This window comes from Chelonoidis abingdonii, chromosome 17 (assembly GCF_003597395.2).
Source record: "Chelonoidis abingdonii isolate Lonesome George chromosome 17, CheloAbing_2.0, whole genome shotgun sequence".
Lineage (NCBI taxonomy): Eukaryota > Metazoa > Chordata > Testudines > Testudinidae > Chelonoidis > Chelonoidis abingdonii.
This window is the reverse complement of record NC_133785.1, coordinates 28,025,378-28,038,048: the sequence shown is the minus strand read 5'-3', so window position 1 is coordinate 28,038,048 and position 12,671 is coordinate 28,025,378. Positions and strand designations below refer to the sequence as shown.

Sequence of the window (12,671 nt, the reverse complement as noted above, 5' to 3'; positions counted from 1 at the left end):
AGAAAAAACTAACTGAAAAAATTTACTTGCAATGAATAATCTACACTCTAGCAATGAATACAATGGACTAGATTCAGGCTTAATGCTGTTAATTCTGCTCAAGCTTTTGGTATGTCTGCACTGCAGCTGGGAATATGATTTGTAGCTCATGTAGACACACATGCTTTATCTTTTAATCCAGCTAGCTTGCTAAAAATAAATTGAAGATGCAGTAGTGTGGTCTTTGGCATGGGCTTCACAAGCCCAGCTGACCCTCTCTAGGTACACACTCACTGTGCAGCCTGTTAGAGCTCTGCTAAATCACCTCATTCCTGATCTAAAATAAACATTCCTTCCAGTCCTCAGACTGTCCTAAACAAAGCCTACCAGGGATACCACAGAAAGTTGGGTTGTTCTAATCCTTTTGTTTCCAGGTGAACAAAATTCATAAAAAGCAATATAAATACAAGACCTCTAAACGGATTTAAGTTCTTAGAGTTCAAGCAAAAAACTTGAATTCAAATCTGAAAAGGCAAAAAGGCAATTGGGTTCACCCACTATGTTCAGCAGAAAGAAAATTTGGAAAATTAATTTATTTTGTCAGCTATATCATGAGTTTCTTCATTTTCTCCTTTCCTTTTTTTAAGCTTCAGCCCCGGATTTTTCCAAAAATCCTGTGAAACGAATGTCAGTTGCTCAAGTTGGGGGTGAAGTTACCATTGAATGCAAGCCAAATGCTTCTCCCAGGGCAGTTATCAACTGGAAAAAGGGCACCAATCTTCTGCGACAAAACAAAAGGTACTCTGTAAACTGATTGCTGAGTTGTTTGGGTTTTTTTTGTGGTTTTGGATTGGGTTTTTTTTTGGTATCTGAACATCGGTTGACTAAGTATCATTTTTGACAGCTCATTGCTGGAATACTCTGATGCTGCAGGCCTATTCATCATGAGCTCTGTCCATACAATTCTAGATAGAAAGCTGATTGACAACAAAGCTGGTTTAAATACTTTTGGGTAACTGTAAATTCTGTTTGTGGGATACATGCTTTGCTTTCTTGAACAGCTATATCATTGCAATATTCTCTGGGCCATCTCTTCTTACCCCATACAGAGCCTAATTGAATCAGCTTCATGTTAGGGAGATCAGTGGAGGTTTGAGTGGATGAAATCTACCTCATGGCTCCAGATCAACTGCACAGTAGCTATATAGGCTGTACTGCAACCCAGGGCTATGTCATTATCCACAGTCTGTGCCTTTAATACCTAAGCAAGGAGATTTTGCTAGTGGATCAGCAAAGCAGTAGAGTCACTTGCCAGCAGTAGTCGTCCACCACAAACTCCTTTGTTTACCTTGAGCCACCCATGTTCAAGTCTGCCTGACAGCCTGGGTCCTAACTTGGCTGGCTTGCCTGTGCTGCTATTTTTAGCACACTAGCTTGATCAGATTTAGCATGAGTCTCACTACCTGCTCTGGGAATCATACGTCCCAGCTGCAATGTAGACATACCCTAAGATTTTAAGGAGAGATCTACCTAAGATTTTCAATCACCCATACAGGGAATCTATCTATCTATCTGTTAATAAATCCTATTATCTTTACTTAAGTTTCCATAACAACACACTTTAAATTATAATTCATTGGTATTACACCAACCAAATGTGCAATGTGGAAATGTGTCTCCATATTCAATATTGCAATTGTGTATAATGGTGTTAAATATAGGAACAGAGGGCCAGATTCTCTATTTGTTTGCACTTTGTATATTCATTTACACCTGTATAAAGTGAGTGTTTTACCAGCAAATCAAAAAGAGAGCACTTTGCATCTACTTTGCGAAGGTACAAATCATTTCACAAAATAAAGACAGTAGAGAACCTGGCCCAGAGACAGTAATATAAAATGCTATTACAAAACAGAAGTTCCTAGTTATTTTCCTCTGAGACAATAGCAAAGGAGGTATCTTTAAATTATGGGGAAAACATTCAGCTATTACTTACCATGAGTATAGTTTTAATTAGTGTTTAGCCAGATCTTTCACATAGTTACTTTTAGATTATACAATATGTTCAACCAAGTCTCTATCCAAAATGCTACATCTATAATATGTAGAGAGAATGACTGGGCTTCCTTATGTACAGTAGTAAGGAGATAAAGACAGCCTAAACTTTATAACATAAAGGTCTACACTGGCAATGAGGATCCCACCTGATTTGCATGTGCATGTTATAGATATATAACTCCAAGTAAATATGATGGCTGTGTGCATGTATGTTTAATATATAAAATTAAACATACATTCACACAGCCATCATATTTACCTGGACTTATATGTTCCCTGATAATGTTAAATTATTGATAATAATTATAATAATCTTGCATTTTTGGGCATCCATCCTGAAGCGGTCCAGGCACCTTCAAAAAAATAAACCAAAGTATAATTTCCATTATAAAGGCAATGGTTGGGTGTTTGAGTTCACCGCCTCGCCCCCAATTCCTACCATGCAGTTAAAGCATATCATTTGGACGTAAGATAACATAATAACCAACAATCTCTTGTAAATTGCTCCTTCTCTTGATTGTTACATGATAAAGTAGCTATTGCCACAATTTTAAAGATGATAGAGAGAGTTCTCTGTAGTAGAACTCTTCCAGAAGTCCTACAGAATATGAGGTAGCATACAGAAAATGAAGTAAGGACTTGTAAGTTGTTGTTGTTTTTTTCCCTCACCTAGCAAAATCATATGTATCTTTACTTATTAAAAAGGGGGAAAATATCCCCTCTAGCTTGTAATATGTATATTTTAATTCTAGCAGGTCACATAAATCTGAACTATTTTAACTAAAGGTTAGCTGAGTTTCTTTTCCTATTTTATTGTGCAGCATTTATAATCTCCACGGACCTGTTTTCTAACCTTTCTGAAAAGCTGGTTGGCATATTATCTGAGAAAAAATATCGTTCACAGTTCTGACAGGCATGCGATGATGGACAAGTTGCTAAATAAGTCAAACCACATAGCTCCTTTAGGAAGATCTAGACAAATTAAATCCTTTGTTAAGGAGATGGTGCTACCAAACCTTGGGAGAATATTTTGCCCTAAAGGAGAAAAGATACTCATTTCCCCCACATCCTGTGCTTGCTCATGATTTTATCTATTTCTGATGGCTATGCATAGTATTATCATGTGCAGCTACTCCTTTTTTAATATCACATGGTCTGAAAATGTTACCTCTTATCTATTTTATCTCCTACATATAAAAAAAGATTATTAGGCAGAACTGACTAATCAACTGAGATCCACCTTCTTGTTCTGTCTATAAGAGTATTTTCAAATCTTGATTATAGCTGTTTGCTCAAATTTTGAATAATGTGGAAGGGAGGGGGGTAATTTGTACCTCAGATAAAATTTCTAACTCTAGACTTCAATCCTGCCCAAGTCATTAAGAACTTTGCCATTGACCTCAAGGGTGCAGGATCAGGACCTAATGAAAACTTTGCTATATATTACAAGTTATTTTCAGCTGAAACAAGCTGGTAGATGGGAATCTTATCCCAGTTAGTCATCTGTGAGAGGCACTGTTTCCTGAATACAAAATGCTGAAACACATACATACATATATATGTGAATCACTCGCCCTTTTCTTACAGGAAGCCTGCTGAGGTAAAGCATAGAAATTGTTTAATAAGGCAAGAGGAAGGAATATATTAATTGTATACAGCTGTTTCAGTGCATTAATAATCAGTAATAAAAATATTCATAATTTTAAAACTCCAGACTTTGTTATTTTATTTTTTTAGGAAATAATGCAACTGGACAAAAATCAGTCTAGCAATCTACAAAGGAAAGCATTATTTTACAAAATCTATTGGTCCCCAGTTTGACTTGTAAGCTAAAACTTTATTCCAGTTCCATCACAACAGACATGAGAGACTATCTATCCAAAATCAAGGCTCCAGTACATGATATATTTCATGTAGGGTTTTCAGGATTTACCATGCACATTACTGGCATTTGTCAGAAGAGGAATAAGAGGAAATTGTTGAAAAGAAGAATTAGATGCTGTGTTTTAATAACCTATCTAAAGAAAACTTAGACAATTAAACGGATGTTGTAATTACAGACTTTTATCACTGCCTAATAAAGATTATCCAGTAATTGCTAATATCTTACAGCTGACCTCCGGAGTCTTAAACTCAGAGAGATCTGCCCATTCCCAACATGGCATGTAGTAACGCATAAGGTTTCGTTAAGTAAAGGATTTCAATCTGTTTATAGAAAGGTATTGCATTTGAACTATGCTACCAACCTTCTAAGCAGGAGGGTTCTTCCAGGGCTCTGTGTTCGGATGCACAGATATTATCAGTTCTGTATGTTTGGAAAAATGTAGCTTGCACAATATTGTGAGAGCATAAGGACTTTGTTCTCATTTACACCATTTGTATGCTAAGGTAATACATTTGGTCTCAGTGCAGTTGGTCCTTATTTACAGTGGTGTGACTCAGACCCCAGTCAGGCCCAGCATATCAAAAGTTAAAACATTTATAACACCTAATGAGTAGACATGTCTCCTTAAGTTTTTTGTTTGTTTGCTGTTGATGCTTTTGGTGGTTTGGGGAGGCTCTTTTTTTGGGGGTGGGGGGTTGTTTTTTGCTATTTGGGGAAGGGGGAAAAGATACTATGTTTGGGGTGGTTTTTTAGCTAGAAAAAAATACCAAACATAGATACCGTGGAGGAGGAAGAAAGTTTCCATTTTAAGGCAAAGATTTTCTTTTTTAATGAATTTAGTGCTCACGGAAGATGCTCTGTTGAGAGACCTCAGAACTGCAATTCACTGTCCATAGAATAGATACAAGATAGTCAGCAACAGTGTAAACCACCTACCTATTTGCTAACATAATTTAACCATGACCCTACAAGTACTAGGTCCAGTCCTACAGCCTAGAAGTATTGAATATTCCACAACTCAGGGAGCATCTCAACCAGGTGTCCTCAACCAGACTGATGTTGGGCCAGCCCCAGACCCTAACGGCTTTATTTATATGTATTACAATTGTGCCTATAGGCTCTAACCAAAAACAGAGCCAATTGTGCCAGGCACTGTACAGACACTTAGCAAGAGACAGTCCCTGCCCCAGAGATTTACATTCTAAACAGACAAGGCAGAAGAACTGGTCAGGAATTTTCAGTGAACATGTATGCCAATGGAAAATACAGTTTCCACAAAATCAAAACATTTCAGTTTTGCCAAAAAAATCTAATTTTTTTTGGTGGAAAAAATAAAAAGTGTTTTGTTTCTGGTTGGCTTGACCCAAATCGTAAATATTTCATTTTGTTTAACTGACTCAAAATATTTAGTTTTGAATCAGTTCAAGAAAACATTAAAGTGCATTTCCCTATCAGCACATTGCCTTGTCTCTTGTAGTTCAGGCCCCCATTCTCTCCTGTTTGCCAATGGCCACTATGCTCCCTGGAGAATTACATTATGCACAATACAATGCAGACTCCCTTCTGACCAAGCTGCATAGCACATCATGGGAGTCACATGACTTCAGATGCATCATGCAAGATGTAGTCTGGCCAGGGTATCTGGCCTTCAAGGGGGATTAGGGGCGTCAGGCTCTTAAACTACAGCTCCCAAACAGCAATGCACCACAATGGGAAAATGCAGATTAATATTGAACTGTCTTGAAATGAGGCATTTCAGGTCAGTTCAGCAAACGGAAATGAAAGATTTTGATTTCAGAATGTCAAAATGTCACAATATTTCATTTTGATTTAAAATGGTGAAACAAACCATTTCAACATTTCCACCAATGGAAACTTTTTGAAATGTCTGTTCCACAAAAAAAGAAAAATTAAAAATGTCAGTGTTTTGCTTTGATTTGTGATGAAAACAAATGTTGAAATATCAGACAAAGGGTCTGAGGAGCAAAGAAAAGGCAAAGTGATGTGCTGAAGGTCACACATGAGAGCCGTGTCAGAGAGAAATAGACACCTGGGCTCCTGACACCTAGTTTAGTAACCCAGCCAATAGACCACACTGCCTTATGCACCCTCTGCTAGCAGTGAGGGGTGAGATGGGACCTTCTGTGATGACTTTACAGTTTTTTACATGGGAACAACCAGCGATGAGCTGTCAAAATCTTAAAAACTGGTTCCCTATAAAAAGTTCTGATTTAAGTGGGGGGAGAGGGGAAGGGGCCAGGGCTGGGGGAGACATACTCATGGGGCGAGGGGCCCCAGCAGGGCCTGGGGCAAATTGCCCCACTTGCGCCCCTGGCAACCCTTGAGCTTCCCCCCTTCCCTTGCCGGCAGCTCAAAGCAGTAGGACGACTCAGGAGCTCAGCTGAGCTGCCCAGCTCCTGGCCATGCTGTGGCTCTTCGGGGTGGGGGAAGCAGAGAAGGGCCCAGGGAAGACATCCTTGTGGGGCCAGGGGCCCCTGCAGGGCCCGGGCCAATTGCCCCACTTGCCTCCTCCCCTCCGGCCAGCCCTGGAGCTTGCAGCAGGACCCCCCCCATACAGACACACCTTGCCGGGCCACTCAAAAAGCGGCACCAGGACGTCTCCCAAGCTCAGCTCAGCTGCCCCGCTGGTGCCAGCGGCTGGCCATGCTGCAGCTGGGGGGAAGTAGGGGAAGGGCCGGGGGAGCCTCAGCCTCCCCAGCTGGGACTCCTGGGAGCAACAGGATGGTCTGGCCCGAGGACCGGAGTTCTTTGCCCACCCCCTGGCCCTTTAACAACCAGTTCTCCACGGACGTCTAATTGTAGCAACCGGTTCTTGGGAACCTGTGGGAACAGCTCCAGCTCACCACTGGGAAGAACCTTTCTCATTGTATTTCAGCACTTCTGGGTTTGGGTTTTTCTAACAAAATGTTCAATGAACATATGTGCACCTACAAAATAGCTTGGGTTTGTGTATTTTCAGTTTTGGGGCCTGGTTTCTGTCTGTTCTCATTTATCCTTCTTGCTCTTCCTTCAGTAGTAGTTTTTTATAGCTTTGTTGATTCTCTTTAACCCAGTATCTTATCAGCACGTGTATACTTGTAAAGAAGAAAGTTCATTTCCCTTTCTAGCTTTTAAAGCTAGCTCTTGGAGTATTGACATTAGCAGTCAGAACAGTTTTAGATATCTTAGGCAGCATCAATGTAAGTCAACATGAATACAGATTAAGCTTATCTCTTCATGACATTCTAATTTGACTCAGGGAACCAATTGAACTGATTCTGCATCTGCTAAATTTGATTAATCACTTCAGTTCTGTTGTTAGCTAACAAGTGAACTGACAGAAATCAAATACATAGATTTGCCTGCCTATTTCCAGTGCCCATATATTGCTTGTTCTGAAATCACCTATTGAGATGAAAATGCATGCAAAATCTTAGCTTTGCTGGACAGAATCACTTTGATTTTTCTTCTAGCAGAAAGCACTAAACATTCAACATACTCTGCTAAGCTGACAACATCATCATTACATCTCTTTCAAGGGAATGCTAGTAACAGTGATAAGTATTTGTGTTTTAAAACTATATTTCACTGTATGAGCACAGTGGCTTCTCTCTCTTTATGTGGAAGGATGGCAAATGAAGTTTTGTGGCAAAAACAGATAAGAAGAAGGGATTTATAGACCTTGATAATATATTTATCTGTTAATGACTATATTGTTATCCTGTTTGCTGTGAATTATATACAGTTTTAGGCTCAATTCTACAAATACTTCTCCACATGCTTAACTTTTCACCTCTGAATAGTGTCATTGAACTCAGTGGGTCTGCTCACAAATGAAAAACTAAGCATATGCAGAACTGTTTCCAGAAATAGGGCCTTTGGTCTAACAGCAAGGAAGGGGGAACCCAAAGACACTGACACCCAAATCAAAAGACTGTGGCAAAAACCGTTGGCTGAAAAGTTGTCTATTCATAGAAATGTTGCAAAATTGCTCAGATTGTTCCAAGTTCATTTTAACCACATTGATTTGTCTTTAGGTTCAATCATTTTTCTCTCCTTATCAGACTCTCTTTCTCTTAAAATAAGGGATGATTGCAAAGTAGAAGAAGCACTTGCTCTGCCTGGAGTGTTGGGGTGGAGGGAGACCAAAAGACTCCAGGCAAGACTGAGGCCAAAAATATAACAGGGTTCAAAAAAGAATTAGATAATTTCATGGAGAATAGGTCCGTCAATGGCTATTAGCCAAGATAGTCAGGGATGCAACCCCATGCTCTGAGCGTTCCTAGACTCTGTCTGCCACAAGCTGGGAGTGGATGACAAGGGATGGATCACTTGATGGTTGTCTGTTCTATTCATTCCCTCTGAAGCACCTGGCATTGGCCACTGTCAGAAGACAGGATACTGGGCTAGATGGATCATTGGTCTGACCAACTATTGATCTTATGTTCACTAATGGGTGAAAGATGATAAGAGAGAAGAGAGATTCATAAATCCCAAGGCCAGAAGGAACCATTGCGATCATCTAGTCTGATTTTCTCTATAACAGAGGCCTTAAAACTTCCCCAAATAATTTCTAGAGTTTATCTTTTAGAAAAAACATCCAATCTTATTTTAAAAATTGCCAGTGATGGAGAATCCACCATGAACCTGGTAAATAGTTCCAATAGTTAATTTCACTGTCAAAAATGGTTACTTTATTTTCAGACTGAATTTGTTTCGTTCCAACTTCCAGGCATTGGGGTTTGTTATACTTTCCTGCTAGATTGAAGAGCTCATTATAAAATATTTATTCCCCATGCAGATACTTATAGACTGTAATCAAGTCATTCCTTAACCTTTTCTCTCATCCTTGAGTCTATCACTATAATGTATGTTTTCTAATTATTTAATAATTCTCATTGCCCTTCTCTAAAACTTCGCCAATTTTTCAACACCTGTCTTGAATTGTGGAATACCAAAACTGCAGTTTTCTGGCATGGTAGCAGCAGTGCCAAATTAAGAGGTAGAATAACATCTCTACTCCTATTAGAGATGTCCTCTGTTCATGCTTCTAAGGATCATATTAGCACTTTTGATCACAGTTTTGCACAGGGAGCTCATGTTCAGCTGATTATCCACCACGTCCTCCAAATTTTTTTCAGTCCTCCATACAATAAGTATGACCACATTCTATGTTCCTAGATATACACATTTATATTTAGCCATATTAAAAAGACATATTGTTTGTTTGCACCCATTTTACCATGCAATCCAGATTGCTCTGTATCAATCAATCATTATTTACCATGCCTCTAACTTTTGTCTCATCTGCACACTTTATCAGTAATATTTTTATGTTTTCTTCTAGATCATTGACAAAAATGTTAATTAGCATAGGGCCAAGAACCAATCCTTGCAGGACTTCACCACAAGCACACTCCATTTACAATTCTCCATGTACAATTACATTTTGAGATCTATGAGTTAGCAAGCTTTAATCCATTTAATGTGTGCCATGTTGATTTTATATTGCTGTAGTTCTTTAATCAAAATGTCATCTGGTACCAAGTTAAACACCTTAAAGAAATCCAAGTATATACTTGATCATAAACCAGTTCATTTATAAGCCGACCCCCCCCCAAGATGGATAAGTAAAAATGGAAAATATTTATGACCCATTCATAAGTTGACCTTATAACTCAGGGGTCAGCAGACTTTGGCTCCCAGGCCATCAGGATAAGCTGCTGGTGAGCCAAGATGGTTTGTTTACCTTGAGCGTCCAGTAAAAAAAGTGTCCTGGAGCACCAGCTGCTTACCGTGACAGGCTGGGACAGCAAATGGTGGGGAAATGTTTTTGGGGGGGAGAAGCTGGGAGTCAGGGGAGTAACCCCTGTGACCACTGTGATAAACTCAGGACAGACAGCTGCAAGGGAGGGGTAGAAATCAGTCTCAGAGGGTTAAAAGGCCCTCCTCCCTATCAACTGGAGGATAACTACAGGTCAATCAGGTTCAGCTGAGAAGGGGTTACCAAGGTATCAATTAGAATCAGCTGAGAGGCAGCTATCTGAGGTTAATTAGGATCAGCTGATCCCAACTAAGGGCTGCCTGAGACCTTTTTAAACCCTCCCCGGGGCGGGGGGGAAGGAAGGGGGAAAGAGAAGAGGGAGAAGGAGCCCTGCTGCCAGGAGATTAGGAGCAGCAAGACAGCGAGCCTCACCAGGAGGAGAGGCAGTATCCTCTCCCACAAGGGAGAAAAATACTCTAAAAAGGACTGGTGGAGAAAAGGAACAGACTTCCTCTGTGTCCCAAGGGGGACCACATTACCCAAGCCTGTCTCACCAGGGCTAAAAGCAGCGGAGGCTGGGAAGACCAAGAAGTGCCTTGCCACACCACCCCCTACATGACCCCACCCCTAGCACAAGACCCCCACACTCCCCATCCCATCCCTTCCCACCTTATCTGGGGAAGGCCAGGGGAGGACGTCTCTGATCTGGCTGGAGCTGCTCCGGCATACTGGACAGCGCGGCTGCAGCCTGGTCCGGCGGGCCAGACTGGGCGGCGTGGCAGGTCCGCAGCGTGCTCTGGCAGGCTGGGTGGTATGGCCACAGCCTGCTCTGGCAGGCCGGGCTGAGCAGCACGGCTGCAGCCTGCCAGCCCCGGAGTTGCAGCTGCTTTGGAGTTACTTCGCGGATATATTTTCCATGTTGATTGGCATTAATTGTATTATCTCCCCTTTAATTCTTTTATTAATTGAATCACATATCAGCTGCTCCATGATCTTGCCTGGGATCAATGTCAGACTGACAGGCCAATAACTACTGCAGTCATCATCTTTACTCTTTTTAAGTATTGGCACAACGCTTCCCTTCTTCCAGTCTTCTGCTCCAAAACTTGTTGAAAATCAACACTGAGCTCCTCCGTCTGCTCTTTTCAAATTCTTGCATTCTAGTTACCTGGATCTGCTGATTTTTAAATGACTAACATTAGCTTCTGGTTAACACCCTCCTGAGGTATATAGACAGAAAAGAGTGTTTTTGCATGACATGACATCATCATCAATTTCCCCCCAAATATAAAATAGAAATATTTATAGATAATAGGAGAAAAATGAGCAGGGATAGGAAAAGAAAGGGGAAGATCCTCCTTTTTCTTATCCTATCACTTTTGTTTCATTGTCCCCCTTGCTTCCGTTGCTGTTCTCTTTCCATCTGAAGCCATTGCACTGAAACTTAATGAGGATGCAGAATGGGACTGTGACAGGGTTGGGACTCACCTTGTTAAGGTGAGCTGTACCAAGAAGGATGCAGTACATACTGAAAATGTCCCAAACAATCTGCCACTCTTACCATTTTGTATGGAATTGTAACAAGCTCAGATCCTGTGAGTGTCATTGATGAACCCCCTGTCACTCTTTCTGAGCTTCATACTCAGGCCTTGATTCATGAATATAAATATCACTGATATTTAGGGCACGATTTAAAGCCAAATGAAATCTTTCCATTGACTTCAATGGGCTTTATATCAGATCGATAACTGGAAGCTTGGCATCATGGAAAAGGAGAGTTTTAAGGAGGATAATGAATTAATATTGTGAATGTTTATGGGAAGACTGTGAGAAAGCATGTTTGAAAACTTAACAAGTGGTAAATAGAGGCTTGCATCATGGGATGATTGTAGGTGGAAGTCGACATAAGATAATAAGAGATGGAAGGTAGATGGAGGTAGGTCATGAAGGGCCTTGAAAGTGAAAATAATTAGCTTATGTTTGATGCAACAGAGCAGAGGGAGCCAGTGGAGGGATGCAAAAAGAGGACGGACCTGATCAAAGCAATGGGCTAGGAAAATTATCTTTGCAGAGGCATTGTGAATGGGACTGAATGGGGAAAGATTTCATATGTTAAGGTCCAAAAAAAGGATGTTGAATTAATTGAAACATGAGATGATGAGAGCATGGTTGAGAATGTTAGCTGTGCATATAGATAAGAAAGACTGTATATTAGTGATGTTAGCGATGCTAGGTGCTAATCAGGGATGGGGAACTCAGCAACAGAGAGATCAGAGAAGGAACAGTGCTTGGTGGAGACCAAATCAAGTTAACGGCCCTGTTGGAGTCAGAGAGTTGAATCAGGGCTGCAGATCAGATGAAGAAGTGAGGGCGAAGGTCTGGTGTACAGCTAAGGGGTTGGATGGGTCATCAGTACCAATCTCAAGTCACAAGGATGAGTGTGGGAGATTGCGAGGAGAGGAAGAGAGAGTCAGATGTTGAAATCAGGTGGGAAGACTGATGGCAATGAGGGGTTCTTCATAAGAGAGGAATGCAGACCTGCCTGTTTGCCTCTTGTCCTCTGTCCCCATCCCATTGTTAGGTATGTTAGAATTTTCATTCACAAATTCCGTTTTAATCAGTGTGATTTCATTATAAATATTTCATTATTCAGGTGTTGGAATCTTTCCACTGCATGAACAGATATTAGTGCACTGAATTGCACATGCAGATGACTGTGTGTGTTTATAGACAAAGTGTTCATGACAGTAAGTGTCCAGGGACTGCAAATCAGGCCTTTTACATCTGAGATGTGGATAAATGTTACGTGCTGGTTGTACAGACAGTAGATATGGAATATTTGTGAGACAGCAACAGTTTCGATTTTATAGTGACTCTAAGTGTTTCCTAGAGGAAGGAAGAATCTCTCTGGCAGTGAATTCACTCCCACACAAAGGGTCACATAAGGCTCAATTCACCATTTAAATACCACTTAAGTCTTGTATT

At 40.7% G+C, this 12,671-nt stretch overlaps 1 protein-coding gene across 3 annotated transcripts in view; it reads left to right on the top strand.

Annotated features, from left to right (window-relative positions):
* The window catches only part of CNTN6 (contactin 6), a 232,854-nt gene that overhangs the window by 171,170 nt on the left and 49,013 nt on the right, over positions 1 to 12,671 (top strand). For all 3 annotated transcript variants that reach the window (XM_032794620.2, XM_032794622.2, XM_075073115.1), the window contains one exon: positions 627 to 777. In XM_032794620.2, the coding sequence (XP_032650511.1) occupies positions 627 to 777 (151 nt within the window). The remainder of the gene's footprint in view (positions 1 to 626; positions 778 to 12,671) is intronic.